Source organism: Anser cygnoides, chromosome 19 (assembly GCF_040182565.1).
Source record: "Anser cygnoides isolate HZ-2024a breed goose chromosome 19, Taihu_goose_T2T_genome, whole genome shotgun sequence".
NCBI classification, from domain to species: Eukaryota; Metazoa; Chordata; class Aves; order Anseriformes; family Anatidae; genus Anser; species Anser cygnoides.
This window is the reverse complement of record NC_089891.1, coordinates 27,703-51,704: the sequence shown is the minus strand read 5'-3', so window position 1 is coordinate 51,704 and position 24,002 is coordinate 27,703. Positions and strand designations below refer to the sequence as shown.

The window sequence follows — 24,002 nt, the reverse complement described above, 5'->3', positions numbered from 1 at the left end:
ATACCTTCTTGGTACAGGTACTAAGAGAGCCGACTAGGAAAGGTGCCCTCCTTGACCTGTGCCTTGTAAACAGGGAGGGTCTTGGTGGTGAAGTGGCCAGCTTGGTCATAGCAACCATGACGTAGTCAAATTCACAATCTTTGGTGACAGGAGGAAAACTGACACCAAAACTTCAAGCCTGGACTGGGGGAGAGCAGACTTCAGACTGCTCAGGGAAATAGCTAGTGAGCTCTCCTGGGAAACTGATTTTAAAGACATTGGGGTCCAACAGTGATGGTCAGTTTTTAACTACCTCCTCCTAAGACTGCAGGAACAAGAAATTCCAACATGTCGGAAGTCGAGCAGGAGACGCGGAAGGCCGGCCTGGCTGAGCAGGGAACTTCTTCAAGAGCTTAGGTGGAAAAAGAAAGAGTATGGCTACTGGAAGCAAGGTAGGGAGATAAGGGAGGACTACAGGGATGATGCTCGCATTTGTAGGGAGGGAATTTGTGTTGCAAAGGTTCAATTAGAGTTGAAGCTGGCCAGTACTGTGGGGCACAACAAAAAGGGCTTTTTAAAGTATGTTAACAGCAAAAGGACCAGAGATAATGTTGGTCCATTACTTGATACCATCTCTCACAGTATCCTTGTGGACAAAATGACCAGAATACAGTTAGATAAAAGCATAATAAGATGGGTGAACAATTGGCTGATGGGTCAGACCCAGAGGGTTCTTGTAAATGGGGTTGCCTCAGGCTGATTACCTGTCACTAGTGGGGTTCCCCAGGGCTCTATTTTAGGACCAGTCCTCTTCAATGTTTTCATAAACAATTTGTATGTAGGACTTGAAGGTTTTTTGAGCAAGTTTGCAGATATCTGGGAGGAGCTGTTGACTCTGTCGAGGGTGGTGAGGCTTTGCAGAGGGATCTAGACAAATAAGAGAGCTGAGCAATCACCAACAATATGAAGTTTAACAAGAGCAAGTCTTGGATTCTGCACCTGGGGAGGGACAACCCTAGCTATACGTACAGACTGGGGGGAGGAGGGGAGCAAGATGCTGGAGAGCAGCCCCACAGAAAGGGATCTAGGGGGGTTCAGTTGACAGCAAGCTGAACATGAGCCAGAAGTGTGCCTTGGTGGGCAGGAGGGCCAACCGTATCCTGGGGTGCATCAAGCACAGCATTGCTAGCTGGTCAAGGGAAGGGATTGTCCCACTATACTCTGCACTGGTGCAGCCTCACCTCAAGTACTGTGTGCAGTTTTGGGTGCCACAGTATAAGAAATATATAAAACTGTTAGTGTCCAAATGAGGGCTACTAAGACAGTGAAGGTTCTGGAGGGGAAGATGTATGAGGAGCAGCTGAAGTCACTTGGTTTGTTCAGCCTGGAGAAGAGAAAACTGTGAGAAGGCCTCTTTGCAGTCTACAACTTCCTCAAGAGGGGGAGTGAAGTGGCAGGTGCTGACCTCTGCTCACTGATGACCTCTGATAAGGACCTGAGGGAATGGCTTGAAGCTGCGACAAGGGTGGTTCAGGCTGGGTATCAGGAAAAGATTCTTCACCAAGAGGGTGTTCAGGCACTGGAACAGGCTCCCCAGGGAAGTGGTCATGGCGCCAAGCCTGCTGCAATTCAAAAAGTATTTGGACAACGCTCTCAGACACCCGGTCTCTTGGTCTGATTTTCTGGGTGGCCCTTTGGGGACCCAGGAGTTGGACTCAATGATCCTCATGGGTCCCTTCCAACTCAGGATATTCTATGATTCTGTGATACCAGTACACTGGGCTGTATAGCACAACCATTTAAATAAAGAAATTATCCTCCTTTTCTCAGTAGTTGTAAGGCCATGTAGTGGGTTTATGCTGGAAGGTTTTGGTAGCAGGGGGCTGCAGGGGGACTTCTGTGAGAAGAATCCAGAAGCTGCCCCATGTTAGATAAGGGCCAGTCTCAGCCAGCTCCAAAGGGACCCATTGCTGCTCAGAGCTGAGCCAATAAGCAATGTCGTTGGCACCTTTGTGAGAGCATATTTAAGAAAAGGGGAAAAAAACCATGCTGCACAACAGCAGCTGGGAGATAGAGGAAAGAGAAACAGCCTTGCAGACATCAAGGTCATTGAAGAAGGAAGGCAGGAGATGCTCCAGGCATGGGAGCTGAAGTTTCCCCGTGGCCTGTGCAGGGGCCCTTGGTGGAGCAGGCTGTCCCCCTGCAGCCCATGAACTACCACAGTGGAGCAGGTTTTCACGCTGCAGGCCATGAAGGAGTCCACAGTGAAGCAGGTAGATGTTGCCTGAAAGAAGCTGCAACCTGTGGAGAACCCCTGTGAGAGCAGATTCTGGGCTGGACCTGTAGCCCACGGAAAGGGGACCACACAGGAGCAGTTGACCTGGCAGGATCTTCTGCCCTTGGGGGAAGCCATGTTGGAGCAGTTTGCTCCTGATGGATGGTCCATGGTATGGACCCAAAATTGGAGCAGTTCTTGAAGGGCCGCTGCCAGTGGGAAACCCATGCAGGATCAGTTCAGGAAGGACTGCATCCCGTGGGAGGGACCCCACAGCGCAGGGGAGGAGAGTGACTGAGAAGGAGCGGCAGAGACAAAGTGGTATAGAGTGACCGCAGGCCCCATTCCCCCATTCCCTTGCACTGCTCAAGGGGAGCAGGTGGAACAGAGTGGGTGGGGGGAAGTTACTTTTGTCTTCTTTCCTTTGTTTCTCACTTTTCTAGTTTCTTAGTAATAGGCAAAAAATTTTACTAACCTCCCTACTCTGAGCCTGTTTTGCCCGTCGCTGTAATTGTTGAGTGATCTCCCTGTCCTTAACTCAACCCTTGAGCCCTTTGCATCATATTTTCTCCCTCTTTCCCTTTGAGGAGGGGGAGTGAGAGAGCAGTTGTGGTAGAGCTCAGCTGCCCAGCAGAATAAAACTACCACGGGTCACATCTGAATGCTGCATCTGGTTTTGGGCTCCCAGTACAAGAAGTACGCTGATAAGCTTGGCCTTTTTTGGCAGATAACAAGGCTGGAGAACTTCCCCTTTGCGGAGAGGTTGAATGACAGGGACTTGTTCGTTCTGGAGAAGAGAAGACTTCAGTGAAGGCTTAAATATAATCTATAAGGAATTCATGGAGCAGATGGAGCCAGATACTCTACTGAGTTGCTTTGTAGGGATACAAGAGACAGCGGTCATAAATGAAAATAGAAGTTCTAACTGGAACTACAGAAAATATGTTTTCTATTGAGAGCAGTGAAGCACCAGAGCAGAGGACAAGAGAGGTGATAGAACCTTTCTTTGGAGATTTTCAAAGCTCATCTGGATAAATAGCTGAGCAACCTTCTCTGAATTCAGTTTTCACAGTGCACCGAGCAAGAAGTTGGTCTAACTATTTCCTGAGGTCCCTTGCTGAGTTGTTCTGTGATTTCCTGCTGGCATATCCTTGCAAAATTGCCGTTATTGATCTGCCTAAATCCTGGCGTGGAGTAAACACACCCCCCCATATGACTCTTGAGGCTTAACAAAAGTTAATCTCCAGCCAAGAAATGTCCTCATATCAAATCTAGAGATGTCCTGTGAAGTGCACACATGAAAATGTATTTTTGAACTTTTTTAATATATTAAAACACTCCAAATTTTGCATCTTTGCCTAGACTTCAGGGGTAAGCAAAGCAAGGGTCAAACATGAAGTCTGAGATTTCATCTGTGTAAATGAATGGGGTTTAGGTAGCTGATCATAAGCCTTTAGTGGTATTTCACACACATCTATACCCCCACAGTGTCACATAGTAACACAAGCTTTAGCGGAAATATCTTGTATTTGAATACAGACCTGAGAGGTCTTGCTGCTTTCTTTGTTCAAAACATTTATATCAATTTAAAAGAATGCAAGTGTGCTCCCAAATAACCAGAGCTAGTCAGTATTTTCATCCTTCTTGGTGTCAATATATTTCGTTAATCAATTAAAAATTTATATCATTAAGTGACTCTTACCTCTCCATTGGCAAAGCAATATAAAACTGCTACAAAGAAACCCTGTAAGAGATAGACAATAAGGAAAAGTTAGATACCTGAAGTCTCAGTTTAGAGATGTCATTACTATTAAAGTCATAAATATAAACAACGCTTCCTAATTTTCAGAATGGAAACGAGCTGTCTGTCTTCTCTTATTAGTGAGGTACCTATTAACTTGTTTTCCTATGGTGCCTTAGCAAAATCAGGGCACAATTGCAGGTGTTTTGGTGCAGATGCTGAAGCAAAGAGCCTATACAACCCCATCTGATCTTACATTTTATCTACATTTTACCACATTATTTTTAAGACTACCACTGCTATACTGAAACTGCTATTTGCAGACTTATTAAAACATCCAAAAATGCAGATATATTAAGTGTTCTGACTATTTTGAAATGTCATTTCTCCTGTGAAACAGATTTAAGTAAACACCTTAAGAAAAAAAAAATTGAAATTTTAGAAATCAAATGTGTTTTAAGATAAGCCAAAAATTAATAAGCCAAATAAGCCAAAAAAGGAAAATTCCATTTTCCTCCTCCCTGTCTTTGATCTCAAATCAAAACAGCTTATGTGTGTGCATCTCAGACTAACAGTCTGGCACAAATGTACAGATTTATGGCAATTGCTTCAGGAAATGAACTTCCTTTAGTATGTCTAAACACATCTATGGCACAGGTTCTGATGAAGAGAATAATGCTGTTGATTATCAATCCCAAGGCAATGTTCATATAACAAGGAAAAAGGTGTCATAACCAGTTGATATCATTCATCTGTTTTCACATTCATACTTTTTTTCCAGAGGTGTTTCTGTTTTTCTCATACAAAATCTTAAAAAGAAATTAATGTATACAGCAGCTTCAATATTTTTTATTCATTGACCAGTAGCAGTCTGAAACAACAGTGAATTTTTCTAGCAATCCTGAAAAGTCTGGAACCATCTATTCTTTAAACATACGTCCAGTAAGTGTGAGAAAGAACAGTCTGTCTGCCACATGAGTGAAATAAGGGCAGGAGAGATAGAAGTTACAATTGCTTTATCCCTGTATTTTAATTCTACCATATTTCATGCTTCACCTGGATTGTGGTTGCAAGATCTAGGCACTTTTGCTATACCATTTATTAATGTAACGTTTAAATAATTCTCTGCATCTGAGTTATTTCACAGAAATATGAAAAAAAAAATCATTAAGTATCGTTCCACAGAGAAAGGTTCTGATGAAAAAAACCAAGTTAAATGGTTTAAAAAGCAGCCTTTTATTTAGAAATGCTTCTCTTTTTGGTTAGAAATTCCATGAAAATCTTGTTCTGTAATGTGTTTTTTTGTTTGCTCGTATGTATTCTGAGCATGAACTCTGAATTTGGACCCACAGGCACCACAAGCAGAAATAGGAGCCGAATTACTTGGTGCTGCTATGTCACAAGCTTGGTAATACCCATTACCAGAAATGTGGAAAGTCACCAGATTAGGAGAAAGGTTTGTGAGTACTGATGGCACCTCTATGTTGAATATAGTTTTGTAAATTTCTGTGTGAATTTAATCCACTGCTGCTGCAAAAGTAGAACATGCAATGACAGGCAGAAACACAGTAAATTCACATTAGTTGATGGCAAATTCAGCTGATTATTCATGTTTGCTGTTTGTTTTATATCCTGATTTTTTTAATGCTTCTTCCTTTGCCGTACATAGAACTTTGTTCTTAGAAATCTTTCTTCTATGTAATGACTTCCAAGGAATACACTTTCCAAATGATCAGAATATGAAGCAAAAAGAAGCAGCAGAAATTCAGAAGAAATATTCATTGGCATGCTATCCAACAGGAAAGGGTACATCCATGTGTAAGCCTCATAATTGTCCTCCAGTTCTATTGGTAATAAAAATATGATAAATGACTCATTAAATAACTGTATTTAATATACCATAAGCCAGTATTTTATCCTGTGCAGTCCGTATGCACCAGCTGGCCAAGATGATGAGATTGCCCCACTTTCTGAAATAAAAAACCATCATAGCTAGAGAAGAACTCTTATTTAGAATTTAATTTTTTGATTTTTGAAAATGTTTGAGTTAAACCTCCAGATGAGATCCCAGATAACTGGTTTTCTTTAGCAAAACAGTTTAACTGTGCTTTAAAAGAAATGTAATTGGGTCCAGGTCCAGTTTATATGCTTTTTTTTTCTTTTTTTTTCTTCTTTTTTCTTTCTTTTTTTTTTTTTTTCTCTGATATTTAATTAACAAATAATGCTGTGGCTAAAAAAGAGAATCTGCAATAATCATTGCCTAAGATCTCTGTTTTTTTTTTTTTTTAAAGAATTTTTTCTTCTAAACTTGCCATATATCAGAGCATCTGCATGTTCCTCTAAATGGTATGAAGTTTCTAGCAGGGATGAGTAAGCTCTCTTCTATATCAGTCTTATTTTAAAAGCCAGTAAATAAAGTTTTCACTTAAAATGGTTGTGTTGCTTAAAATAACATCTAGACACTGCAATCTCTCCAAGTAAGGATATGTTTATCTGAGGAACATGTACTTCCACACAATATCAGTCCTCTTAGGGATGATTCCACATGAACTCCCTTCTGCCTGCCTGGATAGTTTTCCCCTCAAGCTATGTGGGAAATATTTCATTAGAGGTTCAATAACAGTGTCAAATCATTGATGCATACACCATCCACCAGTGCATACCTACAGGTTAAATACAAAGATTACAATAAATTGTGGGGAAAGTGTTTTGATGGCTTCATGTCTCAGACAATAGAAGAGTGCACAGGTATGTCGAAAATAAATGAATTGGTGAGTAATAAGGATTTCTGGCCAGAGATGTTCCTGAGCACCACATTAAAGAAAGGAGACCTGAACATTACTGTCCTATATCACCAAGATGGTTAAGGCAGGAAGATATAGCAGGGCAAGAGTGCTTTCACTGATCTCTCATATATCATCTCTCATGGGCAAAGGACAACTTTGTTAAGCAGGTAGTTTAACAGGAGTACTACATGAAAAAAACACCCATTACTCAGCAACTTTATATAACACAGATTGAAGCAGACAGCAGTGCTTTATGTACAGTGCTGAATGACTGGCATTTTCATTCTTTGTTGTTTTTGAACTGTAAAACAAATAGTTACAGTGAAACGTATACTTGTGCATAAGTGATTATCTAAGAAACAGCATTCATTTTCAGTAATAGCTAGCTGTGGAATTTGGACTACTTAGCATTAACCATTGTAATTGAGTGTGGTTCTTTCACACCTTCGTGTTTGCAGCCCAAGATACAAGGGTGCAGAGCTGCCAGAACTTTACAGTTTCTTTCACTGTTTCAAGTTTGTGCATACTTACACCCTACAAAGGCAGGGTATCTGAAAGGGAGTCAAGTGCACAAATATCTTTAAAACACTCCACTGACTGTGGAAAAATTGTTTCCAAGGTGGGGAAATTGTTTTCTGTCTGCAGATGCTAGTCCATCTATCTGTTTCACCCATGAAAGCTTACTGACAAATCTCATTTAACTTTAGAAGATTTTTCACATGTGAAATTCACTCTGTGAATTTTTTATCATCTCAGTCTAACATTATATTTTAAGACATTACAGGCTGGAGTATAACATTAAAAAAGAATACTGTATGTCTGTGGCATCTACAAATGAACAACATACATATGTGGGTATCTGACCCCTAAAAAGTACTTGCAAAAGAGTACTTACATGAAATGAGCTCATTGTCAGCTGAATGAAAAGTCTGATATGTCTTGAAAGTCCTTGCACCTGTTCATCAGTGATGAAGGTAAATATAAATTCATGGATCCCCAACAATGGAATCAGAACAAGTGTAGATCTTGCCAATCTTAAAAAGAAAATGTTTGATTATGATATTATTCAACATCCTTGGTACAAAGTTTAAAATGGATCTACAAAGAAAATATTCCAGAAATTATTTTTCTGCTAACCAGGGAGATGAGCAAATTTGATGCCGATCTACAAAATGGCAAGAAGGAGGCTCTGGGGTATTACAGGCCTGTCAGTCTGACTTTGGTGTAAGGGAAGGTGATGGAGCAGGTCATCTTGAAAGTCATCACACAACACGTACAGGAGAACAAGGTTATCAGACCCAGTCAGCATGGGTTTATGAAAGGCAGGTCCTGCCTTACTAACCTGAACTCTAAAAACAATACAAGGGAAAGGCTGTGGATGTTGTATATTTGGACTTTAGCAATGCATTTGATACTGTTTCCCATATCTTTCTCCTGGAGAAACTGGCTGCTCATGGATTGAATGGATGTACTGTCTGCAGGGTAAAAAACTGGCTGCATGGCCAGGCCCAAAGTGTTGTTGTGAATGGAGTTAAATCTGGCAGCTGGTCACTAGTGGTGTTCCCCAGGGCTCAGTATTTGGTCCAGTTTTGTTTAACATTTTAATCAGTGATCTTGATGAGAAGATTGAGTGCACCCTCAGTAAGTCTGCAGATGACACCATGTTGTGTGAGAGTGTTGATCTGCTTGAGGCTAAGAAGGATCTTTAGAGGGATATGCATAGGCTACACTGATGAGCTGCATCCAATTTCATGACTTTCAACAAGGCTAAATGCTGGGCACTGCAATTGTGTCATAACAACCCCAAACAGTATAGATGTGGACACAAGTGGCTGGAAAAGTGCCCAGCAGTAAAGGACCTGGAGTGTTAATCATAGAATCACAGAATCATCATAAAATATTTTGGGAGGTGCTCCATCTCTTTGATCATCCTTGTGGCTCTCCCCTGGACTCGTTCTAATATGTACATATTCTTCTTGTGCTGGGGGTCCCAGAGCTGAATGCACTGCTCCAGGTGGGGTCTCAAGAGCCGAGCAGAAGGGGAGAATAACTTCCCTTGCCCTGCTGGCCATGCTTATTTTGAAAGCAACCCAGGATACAGTTGGTTTTCTGAGCTGCAATTGCACACACTGCTGGCTCATGTTGAGCTTCTCATCAACCAACACCCCCAAGTCCTCCTCAGGGCTGCTCTCAATCCATTCTCCACCCAGCCTGTATTTGTGCTTGGGTTTGCCTTGGCCCAGATCCAGGACCTTGCACTTGGCCTTGTTGAACCTCATGAAGATCACACAGGCCCACCTCTCATGTCTGTCAAGGTCCCTCTGGATGTCATCCCTTCCCTCCAACATGTTGACTGCACCACACATCTTGGTGTCATTGGAAAACTTGCTGAGGGTGCACTTACCCCACTGTCCAAGTCACCTACAAAGACGTTATAGCTGGTCCCCCAATACTGACCTCTGAGGAACACCACTACTCATTACTGGTCTCCACTTGGACATTGAGCCATTTACCACAACACTTTGAGTGCAACCATCCAGCCAATTCCTTACCCACTAAGTGGTCCATCCGTCAATTCCATGTCTCTCTAATTTAGAGACAAGCATTTCATGCAGGTCAGTGTCAAATGCTTTGCACAAGTCCAGGTAGATGAAGTCAGTTGCTCTTTCAGATAGGTCCACCAATGCTTTACCACCGTACTAGAAGACTATCAGATTTGGCAGACATGACCTGACCTTTGTGAAGCCATGCTGGATGTCATCAATCACCTCCCATGTGCCTTAGCATAGTTTCCAGGAATAAACTAGGTCAACAGCCAACATGTGAACTTGAGCCAGTAGTGTGCCCAGGTGGACAAGGAGGCCAATGCCATCCTGGCTTGCCCCAGAAATAGTGTGGCCAGCAGGACTAGGGAAGCGATTGTCCCTCAGTACTCAGTACTGGTGGGAGGGAATATGGAATACGGAAATAGGTTCCTTGTTAAGGATTTAATACTGGAATTTACTAGGAACTTAATACTGGAATGGCCATCCACTCTCCCCCCATCCAGTTCACAGAATCACAGAATTGTAGGGGTTGAAAGGGACCTCCATCTTGGGTCCATCATTGGGTCCAACCCTCCTGCCAGTGCAGGTTCTCTAAAGCAGGTTGCACAGGTAGGCGTCCAGATGGGTCTTGAATATCTCCAGAGAAGGAGTCTCCTCAGCCTTCCTGGGCAGTCTGTTCCAGTGCTCTGTCACACTCACTGTGATGAAGTTCCTTTGCATATTGGTGTGGAACTTCCTGTGCTCCATTTTGTAGCCATTGCCCCTTGTCCTGTCCCCACAGACCACTGAAAAGAGGTTGGCCATATCCCTTAAAAAGGTTGGCCATATCCCCTAAGTTGCATTAGACAATAAAATACTTGATATAAGTAAGGTAGGACTGTAGTAGGAGACAGGGCTTCACAAAGCTCTTAATAATAAATGATACTAAGAACTGGAAAGAGATGAAATGTGTAAAACAGCATAACCTCTGGTTTCCATTTATTTAATTGCAGTTTTCATATTACATGTGATTTCCTGGCTTGACTTTGCAGCTGCCTTGTCCTTCACTATGGACTTGTCTGATGACCACTGGACTACTGACTATCTTGACTACTTTCACTGGACCTGCCCTGCTCATTTTAGTACTGTGAGTCTACACCCCTTGTCAATTAGATCACTGTCCCTGCCTGCCTTGCTGTCATCCTTTTCTTCTGGCTCACCTGCTCTTGCAGAGCAACCTGTCCTTGATGTTCCCATAAAGTGGGAACATGTTCATGCAGAGGTCAATTCTAGGACTTCATGTAAGACATGCTGCACCATTGAGACTCTGGCTAGGAAACAACACAGGAGGGCCAGCAAGAGTGCAGACTAAGGCTAGTTTTCTCATCTGGATTTACAAGAAGAGGGATATTCTTCAATCAATGGTGTCTGTGTCTGTGAAAAAGAGGTAGATGCTAGTGTCACCTAGGAATGTCCCACAAATCTTCTGAACCTCCTTTTCTTTTGAGGGCCCTTTGTCACAATGAAGGAAAATAAAAGTGTCACAGCAGTTAAGGCTATCTTTGTGTAGTCTAGTTACGTGCGTGCGGAAGACTTACTGCATTGTAAACTCCTTGAGAAAATGCCCATAATGCTCAGCACAGAGGCAATAACTTATCCTTCTTATTCAGATGAGAAAATATTTGTGGATCCTGTTTCTCTATTTGGCTTTCATATGTCTAATACTGAATACCTTTTACATTGATGGTGGTAGGTAAATGTAGTTTGCAAGTTCACATTGGGAATCTTCTGATGCATTAAAAAAAAAAAAAGACTAGGATTTCTTTGTGTTTATTACATACCTGTATTTGTAGTCATGAAAGCTCATCTGCTGGGCTTTCAGTTTGGAAATCAGCATCCTTAGAATTTTTAAGAAGATGCCAAAATTAACCTTGAAAGAAAATATATATTGGTTATTTATGCAAGTTTTGATGACATTATTCATATAGCTATAAAAGAGTCATAAAATTGGCATTAAATATTTGTAAAACCTGATGTTAAATAACCAGAATGCAACTGTGTTCAGGTCAGAACAGAAGCAGGTTATTAATACTGCCACAGGAGAGAGCACAGAGCAGTAATGACAGGCTGTGCTGATAGGAACTCTCTCCCAGTGAGACACTTACAGCATTAATGTACCTTTAAGTTATAAAACTTTTCACCAAAATTAGTCAGATAGGCAGGATGTGGTTGAACAACAGCAACACTTGGAATTCTCTAGATAAATACTTTATAGTCAACCGGGTGAGGAAGCTCTGGGCAGTGCATCCTTTTACAAATAATTCAATGTTAATAAAATTGTTCTGACTTGACTGAGACTAACCTGACAATATTTCCCATCTAGTGTGGCCTGCAAAGGCCTATACAGCATTAACTATTTTACTTCCACAAACAAAAAGCCTTATAGAAAAAAGATGTTCAAGTTGTGCAGTTAGGAAATTTAACATTGCCTTATTTCAGCCTGATTTACATGTACATTATGATATGTGATCTTCCATTACAAAATTACATTTTAATTTTAACATGGAACAGTGCTTCCCAATTTGGTCGATGGACAATTATTCAGGACTACTTTTCTTGTCTTCATTTGTTGGATAGTCCAGTTATTGTCCTGTATAAAAAAGCATACACTTTCCATACTGTTCTCTACAAATGTGCACAGATATATCTTTAAAACACCACAGGGTGATAAGGAGATACTATTCCCTTTAAAACAGACACCTGAAAATGGAAACATAGATGGAGTTCCAAAGTGTAAGATCTCAGTAATTCAAGTTGTTTTGGTTTGATTTTTTTCAGAGGAAAAAGTCATTATTATGTCACAGGGACATAATGAGGTTTGCACCAGCCCACCTCTCATGTCTGTCAAGAGCCCTCTGGATGCCATCCTTTCCCTCTAGCATGTCGACTGCACCACACAGCTTGGTGTCATTGGCAAACTTTTCAGTTCCTCAGTTCTTTGCACTGATTTACACCAGCAAAGGTTATGCCCTACTATGTCACTAGCTAACAGGAAATCATGCAGAAATATCTTTATTAAAAGGTGTTTTTAAACTACTGATAATCTCCATCCAAGTGCTATTCTTCAAATTATTTATGAATTCATTCCTAACTCTTAGATCTGTTTAGTTTCATGTTATTCAGGGAACGTACTCTGGGTTGAGCATCAATGAATGTAACATTCTTACAACAAAAGCAAAACTCTTGGATCTCTTTAATATAATAGAAATGCTAGTATTTGTTTTTGCTTGTTATGTTCCACTAGCTGTTTATTTTCTACCCAAGCTCCAAAAATGTAAATTGGCGATCCAGTCTTCCATCAGAGGTAGACATATCCAGGAAGAAATTGGTTCAGATCCCCTCAGTTCTGGACTTTGTCTTGATCTCTCCCTCAGTTTTGGGGTAGTTTCTGTCTTAACACTTTCAGCTTTTGTCTCTTCTCAGCTCTCAGGCCTTTTACCTTTCTTTTCTGGCTCTTGTCTCTACCGCCTTTTTGAGACAAACAGACAGACAGAGAGAGAGAAAGACCTCCATTGCCCTTCAAGTTATTTACTTTTTGTTGACTGCTTATTAAGTGTGCTTCTCTGCTTCACAACTATGTCCACTTTCTCCCATGGCTTTCTCCAACTCAGCAGCAGCAAAACAGTCCATTGTTTCTTCACAAAAGTAATAATTTCTACAGCTTTTCTGCAGTGTAACAGAAAACTATGTTCTTTCCACATGCATCAGTGCCTCAGTATTGCACTTTGAGCAATCCTTGCGTAAGTAAAGAACATCTCTTCTGTACATTTGCTATCTCAGAAAGATTAGAAAGATGCTAATCTAATCACCTATTCCTCTAATCCTTTCATGCCTTGCCAGCTCTGTAAAAATATAAGATAATTATGGATAGACACCATAGCCCCACCTATCAAAAATCTGTGCTCATAATTATGTCCTCACGAATTATTCTGTTCATGCTATTTTCATCTCTTCATTATCACCCAATTTCAGGTTTAGTCTTCTGTGCAATTTTATTATTATTTTAAACTGTATCTTAGTCTTATCATGCCATGCTTCTGTTTATTCCATTCTTCTGATGCCTGATAAGAGGAATGTTTTCTCTCCATGACCATCAGTACTTTCTGTTGCTACTTCTCTCTGTCCTTGTTATCACATGAACTTACTCTGTAGATGCTCACCACATTGTAGCACTCTCCAAAGTAACCTGCTCACTGCATAAAGTTAGACTAAAATTATGAGCAGCAAAAGGCTTTGTGTTTGTTTGTGCAGAACTGTGCAGAATTCACTGCACAGATACACAGCAGTGTTTTGAGAGACTATTACTGAAATTCTTGTTGCTTGCAGATAGACAAAATGAAGCTATGTCTACCCCCACACAGTAAGAGATCTCATCTACAGTCTTTTCAATCTCATGTCTTCCAATCCAAAGATTGGATTACACTGGGAGAAAGCGTCACAAAAGACATATTTGTGTATGATACTGGAAAAGATAAAATAATTCTTACTGTAATGGAAAACAACATAGGTCCTCGGATGATCCACCAGATTCCCATGTGCTCATTTGTTCCCCAGCACCTGCAGAATAATTTAAAGTATAATTACATTATTTTCATAGAAATAAATTAGAAAGCTGAAATAATGTATGCATATATTTCAAAGGGAATTTGACAACTTTTAACTTTTTTAGGTGACATTCAGGAGAAATTGAATTAAAATAGGAGGAGTCTCACCAGCAACTGTTATTGTATGTTTTCTGAAGATCTTTCCACTAGAATCTTGCGAGAAGTTTCCATAGGCTGTGTACTTCATAACTATTTGGCAAACTCTTGTCCCTCTCTAATATGCCCTTGTAAGACTTCACTGGGACTACTGCTTCCAGGCCTGGGGACTCAGCACAAGAAAGATGTGAGTCTGATAGAGAAGAGCCATGAGGATGATCAGGGGACTGGAATACCTATTCTATGAAGAAAGACTGAAAGAGCTGGGGTAGTTGAGCCTGGAGAAGAGAAGGCTCCATGGTGACCATATTGCAGCTTTTCAATACTTAAATGGGTCTTATAAAAAAGATGGAGAGTGTCTTTTTCTTGTTTGTTTCTTTGTTTGTTTGTTTTTACATGGGCAGGTACTGATAGGACAAGGGGGAACAGATTAAACTGAAAGCGGAGAGATTTAAAGTAAATGTTAGGAGGAAATTCTTTACTATGAGAGTGGTGAGACACTGGAACAGGTTGCCCAGAGAAGTTGTGGATGCCCCATTCTCGGAGGTGTTTGAGACCAGCTTGGATGAGGCCCTGGGCAACCAGATGTATTGGGTGGCATCCCTGCCCATGGCAGGGGGTTGGAACTAGATGGTCAATTAAGATCTCTTTCAACCCAGGGTATTCTATGATTCTATGATTCTTTGGATCCCCACAACAACTTTATGTGGCACTGAACCTTCATAGTGGGATACATCTTACTGAAATTTAATCATCTAAATTCATAAACTGGAAAAGGATAAGCTGCAAACTGTGACTGCTTTTTGACTAACTAAAAAGTATGCGTACTGTCTCTGTGAATAGAACAGAACAGAACAGAACAGAACAGAATAGAATAGAATAGAATAGTTCAGCTGGAAAGGATCTAGAAAGACCATTAAGTCCAACTGCCTGACCTCTTCAGGGCTAACCAGAAGTTAAAGTATGTTAACGAGGTCATTTTCCAAATGCCTCTTGAACACTGACAGGCACGGGGCATCAACTATCTCACTAGGAAGCCTGTTCCAGTGTTTGGCCACCCTCATAGTAAAGAATTTTTTCCTTATATCTACATGAACCTCCCCTGGCACTACTTTGTACCATTCGCACACATCCTGTCATCAGTTGCCAGAGAGAAGAGACTGGCACCTCCATCCCTGCTTCCCCTCCTCTGGTAGCTGTGGAGAGCAATGTGGTCACCTCCTGGCTTTCTTGTTTCCAGATTAGATAACACAGGTGTCCTCAGCCTCTCCTCATATGACATGCCTTCCAGTCCAGCTTTGTTGCCCTCTTCTGGACGCTTTCAAAGACCTTAATATCCTTTTAATATTTTGGAGACCAGAACAGCATGCAATATTCAAGGTGAGTCCACACAAATTCTAAATACAGCTGGAGAATCACCTCTTTTACTGGCTGGCTATGCTGTATTTAATGCACCCCAAAATGCAGTTTGCCCTCTTGGCTGCCAGGGCACACTACTACTGGCTCATGTGGAACTTCCTGTTGACCAAACCCCCCCCAGATCCCTTTTTGCTGGGCCATTCTACAGCCACTCATCTCCCAGTCTGTTTCTGTGTCTGGCATTACACTCTTCCATGCACAGAACACGACATTTTTGTTGAGTTTCAAGCCTTCGCTAATCGCCCACTGCTCCAATCTAACTAGACCCCTCTTCATGCTCTTGTCCCTCCTGGGAGTCAGCACCTCCCAGTTCGATATCATCAGCAAACCTGCTGAGGATGCATTACAATCCTGCATCCATATCACATAAAAATGTTGAACAGAACTGACCCTAAAACCGAGTCATTCACTAGCTTCCTGTCAGCAGGAAAATGTCTCCTTTTCTCCTGATCTAACCTTCTAATTTTTCACATGAAAATGTTCTTTCTTGCTAATTAGCTTGTAACCCTGTGGGACTATGGTCTATATAACGTGTAACTCTATGAGAGTGCAAATTTGATTCAGTTCCTGATGATGTTGCTTAATATCTATATTGCTATTTCAAACAAAACTCTCTAGGATCCACAAATAAAATAGGGAAATAAAACGAAATCATATATGAAAGACAAAGTCTATGTGACGCCATTAACAGCAACGCTGAAAACCGTAAGACTGGAAAACTGATGCCTACTGGTGCAGGTTACTCTTACTATTTAATTCACTGAATACTGAATACATTCATCTAATATCAGCTTTTTGTGAATATCAGTTTTTGTCATTATCTATTATAACTGATTTTTTTTTTTTTTCCAAAATGGCAGTGAATGTTAATTAAACTCAAACAGCAGATGGTCTCCAATGAAAGCACTGGTCTTCATTTCTTGCTAACAAGATGCTCTCAGTGAGGATGTTTGTGTTGAAATTTTGCTTCATGTAATTTCCATGTTCACATTCATGAGCAATGAATAAAATAGTTTGCATTTGAGAAACAGTGCATGTTCATTTTCTTTCTTGATTTATGCATGTGCACCCATGAATTCCTACTAGTTTACTGTGAAAGGACTAAAATGAACCTAGAAAATCTAACAAGTATTAATATGTGTAGTATAATCTTAATATAATTCAGTTTTTAATACCAATGTCAATTACTGTCAAAGGTTTCCAGAAAAAAATAAGCAACTGAAAACCAGTATTCTAAGACACTTTTCCTTTAGTAACCTACCCCGTGTTCTCCAATTTTGATCTGCTTATTCCCCACGGGCCCACAAACAGTATAGGAACAACTGAAAAGAAAAGGAGTTGATTACAACCAAGCTTGCAGAATGATTCATATGAAATAAAGATACACTACAACAGTGTAAGGTGTAAAGACGTGGTTTTCAGTACTCTGTTTAGATGTTGTACAAAAATCAACCTGTTCCTGTATTTCCCCATTTGTAGCTTAAAGGCAATAAGAAATTTCGTTCTGCAGTTGAATATCTTGTTTTCAGTATAGAAATTGTCACCACTGGAATATATATACATATATACACACAAAGATGCATAGCTACATACACTGCTGACTAGTCTTAATCTTCTAAGTCTCTGACTATGAGATTTCAGAAGAATTGGCACTTGAGGCATCACAGACTACCTAAAGTACTGGTTATTAACATTTTTCATTTGTTGAACCTTAAACAATTTTCAACAGAGACATAGAATTCTATCTGGTTATTTAACACAACTAAAAAAAGCTTTTTTTTCTGACTTACCTTTCATGGACCCCTTAAAGTTAACCTATGGTCCCCATCCCCCTATTGTTTCTCCCCTATTGGAGATCATAGACCACAGAGTGAAAAAAATATTGAATTAAGTATTACTACACTGTTCCAGTGGCCTATAAATGTGCAAGTACAAGCTTCAAGCACAAGGCAATGTGAACTACAAAAGGCATCTATTCAGCTGGATTCTCTGCTTGACAACACAGGGCAGATTTTCTGGTGGATATGGCAGAATGAAGAGGAGATATGGGTCAGATCAAGGACTATTCATGAGTCTGGGAATGCTAGCTAAGGCTGTGGGGAGAGCTGGAATGGAGGGAGCAGTGCATAGAAAGGGTTGGATGCAAAATATTCTCAGAGGTAATAGTCTGTACTGGTGAGGCCACACTTGGAGTACTGTGTCCAGTGCTGAGCTTCCCAGTACAAGAGATGCACGAAAATAGTAGCAAGAGTGCACTGAAGGGTCACAAAGATGCTGAAAGGACTGGAGGAAAGGCTGAAAGAGGGGACTGTTCAGCCTGGAGAAGAAAAGGCTTGGAGGGGAGGTCTTATAAATCTATAGGTACCTGAAGGGAGAGTACAGAGAGGATGGGGACAGGCTATTTTCAATGGCGCCCAGTGACAGGACTAGAGCAATAGGCACAAATTGAAAATCCGGAGGCTCCATCTGAACATCAGGAACACTTATTGACTTTGATGGTGACAAAGCAGTGGCACAGGTTGCCCAGAGAAGCTGAAGAGTGTCCCATCCTGGAGGTATTCAAAAGCCGTCATGGGCATGGTCTTGGACAACCGGCTCTAGGTCTCCCTGCTTGAGCCAGGGAGGTTGGACCATATGACCTCCAGAGGTCCCTTCTTGCCTCAGCCATTCCATGTTTCTGTGAAAATAGACCTCTGCATGGGTAATATGGGGAAGGAGATAGAAACCGTCTCACTTGTTTTCGTGTAGAAAGTAGGTCTGAGAGAACAATCAGGGCATGGACCACTTGGGAAGGGAGATGACATGTGCAGGGGAAAATGGAGTTTTCCAGTGGGGAAAGATGATGCCAGGGAGGATGAGTGGACATTATCAAGTGCAGTTCCTGGGGATTAGCTGAGGAGGTGTGTGTAGCTGCAAGTGTAAGCATGCTGCTGGCTCAGCAGCAGCAGCAGTACCACAAATGTCTGTAAGAAGCGAAGGACCAGATCTCCTGTCTTAGGAGTAATTCCAATAAATATAAATAAGAAACAGCTAAATAGTAGAAAAAGGCCATTATGAAATCAGTGATGATGACATGGGTATGAGAACAATTGAGGGGAACTTACAAGTAAATAATCCTTATACTCTTACATTGGTAATCAGATTTCTTAACAGACTTGTCCTATTGCAGTTTGAACAAGTAACAAAACCTGCCAGTGAGCTGGTGATCAATGCAATGGCATTCAGAGAGGTGGAAAGAAAGAGGCAGAAATGAGAGAACACTAACCAGCATGAAAGACAGTGGTCTTGATGTGCCAGAACCATGAACTCTAAAAGCTATCCTAGCACTGGGATCTTTAAAGAGGAATGTAAGAAAGAACAGAGAAATCAAGTAATGAATGGTGAGAATGAACGTCAAAAGTATAAAGTACAGTAAAGGAGACAGCCAAGAAGCTTGCCAGTGGACAGTGAAGAGTGTTGTCATTTGACAGAAACTTTTAATAGATAAAGAAGGATGGGAACAAGCATGAAAGAGAAGGGAAGTAGTTAATTTCTGAAGAGGAATAAGTAAAAGAGGAAAAAGAAGGATGCCAAAAATGGGATAGCATGTTAAAAACTTCAACCCTGAAAAATAATCTTCATAGCAGCATTCTGGATGGATACAGGTAAGGCCAGAGAAAATGATTCTTTAGGAAATACAAGTTCTTATTTGACTATATCTAGAGTTACACACATGAAAAGATTAAGAGAATATCCTACTTCTCTTAAACATTACAATTCACTTTTTAAAGGTACTTCTCTCCTCCTTTTAATTCTAGGTAGAGTCTAGATATTAGTTACCTAAATTTAACTTAATAAGGTAAAATGAATCTCACTCTGTATAAGGTAGACTAAATTTAAGATTTAAATTCTATCTGATTTTAAGAACTCACAAGAACTCTGAAGTGAAACAGCTCTTAGAGCATGGGCCTCAAAAAACAAAGCAAAAATCGTACTGGGGGACCAGAGGAGCAACAGAGTTTGGGAGATGGCACAGGAATGAAAAAAAAAAGAAAAAAAAAAGAATTCTGCTTTAATCAAATAGAGCTTGACTTCACGGTTAGATAATAAGGAAAGACTTATTTATTTATTTTTAATATTAACTACTTGATTTCCCTGTAAACATAAGGAAATTGGCTGAGAATATTTGGGACTCCTCATTGATTATGGAGAGAAGATGACAGGAATCTGCTTTGCTGTTAAGCTCATTTACCCTCAGAAGCTAGACTTTTTCTGGAGCAAGACCAATTTTCTGAGACAGTTCTGACCAACAAATTTCTATCCAGATACCAAAATGCAGGATTTTAGTATTGCTGTTTCTGTTTTCTATCTGCCCTGTGAACTCTTGAGAAAACATGCACAGAGATGTCTCTGTATGTACATAGGTTTCATCACCAAATCTGAGCTGTAATATATTGGAATATTTGTACATATCCATCTCGGATCAAATGTGTGAGTGCATTTGTCACAAAAGGATTGCTTATGTGAAATTTCACATCTGCCTTGGGACCTGGAAAAACTGCATTTGAGTATCTAGCGTTTACTTTGAGGCACTGTGTTCCAAATGATTGATGAGTAAATAATCAGTACAGTAAATAATCATAATAATCTTCATCATAAGTATTAACTATCTATTTCCAACAAGTTTTTAATCATGTTAACCTAATGAAGTTAAACTTAAATTTATATTGAAGAGTGTAACAATATTTCTGTTTCGGAGGTGGAAAAAGAAAAGGAAAAAAGAAAAAAGTTTCTTCCAAGTATGTAATAAAGCTTGCCTTTCCCCATTGTACATTCTTCCTGAATTGAAAGCAGTGACTTTTGTTAAAGCTTCTTTCTGATCTGATGTCAAAATGCCAGGATATGCTACACAGTGAGATAATTTTGAATTAAATTGAATAAAATAATTTTGAGTTAATCGAAAACACTGCACCCACTTCTGTCTAATCCTTGTTCTGTACTCTCATCTCTAACCACATTATTAGCTCATTTTTGTGTTGATTAGCAAAGAAGGCTAATCACCAGGACCTCAGAACTCCTCAGTTTCTCAGGAACCTAAGCTGGAATAACCTGTTTTTCTAGCTTATGGTGATAGGCTAGTTTTTTTTTTCTTGTTTGTTTGTTTTGTTCTCCTCATCTATAAAGAACTAAGAGGCACAAGGTACTGAACCATGTATTAGAGTTCTTTTATTGGTACAGGAAGCAAAATAAAATAAGTATTTTTTGGCTTTAAAACTGAAAACAAGAAGAAAAGAATATGGATATTCTCACTGTTAACAAAAGAAAAAAATGACACAACAAACAAGGTCAACAGTAAGTTTTGCATTCGCATCATAGAACTAACTGATTTAATACTCCAGAATAAAATGTGTCATTGCCAAAATCACTAGGTCTGACTACTATTTTAGTGATTTCTGATAGCAATATTTCACAATGCACATTATATTAACATTTTCAGAGCAATGCATATGATACCATATCATAAGTATCCAAAACCTGGTTCAAATTTTGTAAGAGACAAATATCAGATACCTTTTAACCATGTCAGTGTTAGCAAAAGCAAGACTTTTCTGTAAGAGTTAAGGTTTCTGGGTTCTTTCATGCATCAATATTCTTTCAGACTAGGCAGTTTTGCCCAAAATTAATTTACCACACTTACTTCAACAAGCTTTTAAATTACATTTTTGAATTTATTTATTTTTTGTTGAGATTTCCGCTGCGTGGTATTTTTGATGCTGAAGCCCTGTTTCAGATCTTTCTCAAAGTGTTGATATTTTCTACAGCAATTGTTCTCATTTAATAAATATAGTTTATTTAATAAATACAGCTATAAAGGCATGAAGAGTGACCTTATCTAAAATTCACTTAATTCTAGGAATTTTTTCCAGTAGTCCATTTGCTTTAGACGCTATCCAATTAAAATCTCAGGAGACAATGTAGATGTCAAAAAGGAGTAAAATTAGCTGTTTGAATTCTCTGTGAAAGAACTTTGTACAACTTTAAGATAGCTAGAATTAAAGGGCATGAATTATTGTCAAATTGACAAGGAATTTTCTACACTCTTAGTAACAATCCACAAAAATTTCTTTTAAACATGTAGATTTTTTTAAATTACAGCTGTAATCAGTGTAACTTCAGTCTTAGCTGACATTTGCTTCATTTATTTTTGAGTTTAAACATATCTTTAAAATTTTCCTCTTTATCCTGGATTGATAATTTTAGCATGCAGAACAGCAGAGCAAATATGGAATAATTTATTTATAACTATGTAATCATCCACCATAGTCTAATCACTTTTCCTTAACATAGGTTCTTCTAGGTTCTTTTTTTTTTTTTTTTTTTTTTTTTTTTTTTTTTTTTAAGATTGGACTATTCTCCATAATCCTACAGTCCTGGATATGCAATTTTACATTAGAAAATATAAAGGTATTAGTGAACAAGCTTGTAAAACTATACATTGATAAAAGTTATATGGTCAGAAGTTATTCATATGGCATTCCATCCTATCATCCTCCTCAAGTCAGGCCACTGAATATGAATCAATAACTCTTGCACCAAACCCAAGTATTGTCTAAAAGTACATTTTTTAATCTTCATTTAAAACCTTACAAGACTTGCAAGTTGTACAGGTAGATCTTAGATGACAATTGGGAATTAGGAAACCTTGACTTTGCCCTTTGTCCACGCAAATAATTTTGTCCATTATTATGTTCTCTGAGTGAGCAACAAATACAACTGTCAGATTACACACACCTCTCATACAAAAAGAAAAAAGAATACAATTTACACAAAATTGTTCAAATTTTGCATTGTCTAACTTTGCATTATCTTTATTCCATTAAAATATGCCTGAAATATAGGACCTATATCGTATAGACTTTCACACTGTCCTCTGATTTAAAGCATACTTTAGAACTTGAGGAACTTCTTGAGATAGCAAGGTAAATATATAAAAGCCAATTGCTTAATGTACAGATGTCTTCACCATGTAGGTGCTCTATTACAAAGGAAGAAAGTGAAGGTGCTGATAGTGCTTTAATATGCAGTAACGACAGAAAATATGGTCAAATATAGTAAAAATTTCTTCTCATTCTGTCTATTAAGCTATTTTATCTTATAAAACAATTAACCCATTTTCTGTACCTGCAGGTCAAACTGAACTGCAACTAGTGTATCAATTCTAATATACTTCTATTGACAACTGCTGACTTCAAAACAACAAAAAAAATACTTTTTTTTTCTCTCTTCATTACAAAATATCCTCCAATGACTTAAAAATAATGCCACAGAACCAAGAACTTTGAAATTGTTAGGTACTTACCCCATCCTATCACAATATATGTCTGTAGCAGTCGCCTTTCGGAGAGTACAGCAGTAAGCAATAATGTATGGAGATAAATTCCTTCTACCAATAGCCAAAAATAATTTGCCCCAGCAAAGTAATGCATGAAAAACTGGGCAGTCCTGCAAATGATTAAAATCTGTAGGAATGAAAGACCAGTCATCATTGTAATATATAAAAACTCTGACAAATCCTGTTTTATTCTTCTTAGTTTAGCAACCATTTTAAAACCAGTGCGTGGTTTTGGTACATATGTAGTTCAGTCATGTATCTTGCAAGATACCGAGCTGCTGTTATTTTGGGAGATCTGGGCTTTCTGAGAGTAGAGAACCTGTGATGCAATTAGGCTGTGTATGGCTCTTTGGAGGAAAAAGGAGCTGAAGGTAGAGCGGCTCCTGTTTGTGCCAGGGGTTGATGCTAAGAGCAAGGGGAAGAACTGAGGAGTATTCATTTCACGAATTATACTCAGTAGAAAAGAAGTGTTGCTAGTACACAAGCAGGTCAGCAGAAAGTGACGCTACAGCGGCTGTTGTGTTCAATACTTACTCTGATTAATTTCTGGTTACAATCTCACTGTGATCTACAGCTTCCTCATGAGGGGAAGCAGAGGGGAGGTGCTGATCTCTCTCAGGTGACCAGTGATAGGACCCAAGGGAACAGCATGGAGCTGTATCAGGGCAGGTTCAGGTTGGATATTAGGAAAAGGTTCTTCATTGAGAGGGTGGTCAGACTGAAACAGGCTCCCCAGGAAAGTGGTCATGGCACCAAATCTGCTGAAGTTCAAGAAGGATTTGGACAACACTCTTAGACATACGGTCTGATTTTTGAGTGGTCCCGTGTGGATCCAGGAGTTTGACTAGATGATCCTTGGGGGTCCTTTCCAGCTCAAGATACTCTATGATTATATGATTCATCCAAACATATTCCAAACTTATGTACCAATAACCAGAAAGGACTTACTGAATTAATCTGAGATTAATCAAGCCGTATTCAGTACTTTTAAGAGGAAATGAGGAGAAACAAGACTTGTAGTACTTCTGAGACTCTGTGTGCTACTTGGGAGAGGCTGGAAGGGAGTGTAACAGTTTGAAGGTTTCTATATTGGATGGCCACAAAGCTTGAGAAGAGCTGATAATTGAGATAGGATATTGACAGTG

General features: G+C 39.6%; 1 protein-coding gene across 2 annotated transcripts in view; it reads right to left on the bottom strand.

Annotated features, from left to right (window-relative positions):
- The window catches only part of GLP2R (glucagon like peptide 2 receptor), a 54,740-nt gene that overhangs the window by 4,403 nt on the left and 26,335 nt on the right, over nt 1–24,002 (bottom strand). For both annotated transcript variants that reach the window (XM_066980333.1, XM_066980332.1), the window contains 6 exons: nt 22,825–22,984; nt 16,747–16,807; nt 13,854–13,923; nt 11,148–11,236; nt 7,677–7,815; nt 3,957–3,998 (listed from right to left, as the gene is read on the bottom strand). In XM_066980333.1, the coding sequence (XP_066836434.1) occupies nt 3,957–3,998; nt 7,677–7,815; nt 11,148–11,236; nt 13,854–13,923; nt 16,747–16,807; nt 22,825–22,984 (561 nt within the window). The remainder of the gene's footprint in view (nt 1–3,956; nt 3,999–7,676; nt 7,816–11,147; nt 11,237–13,853; nt 13,924–16,746; nt 16,808–22,824; nt 22,985–24,002) is intronic.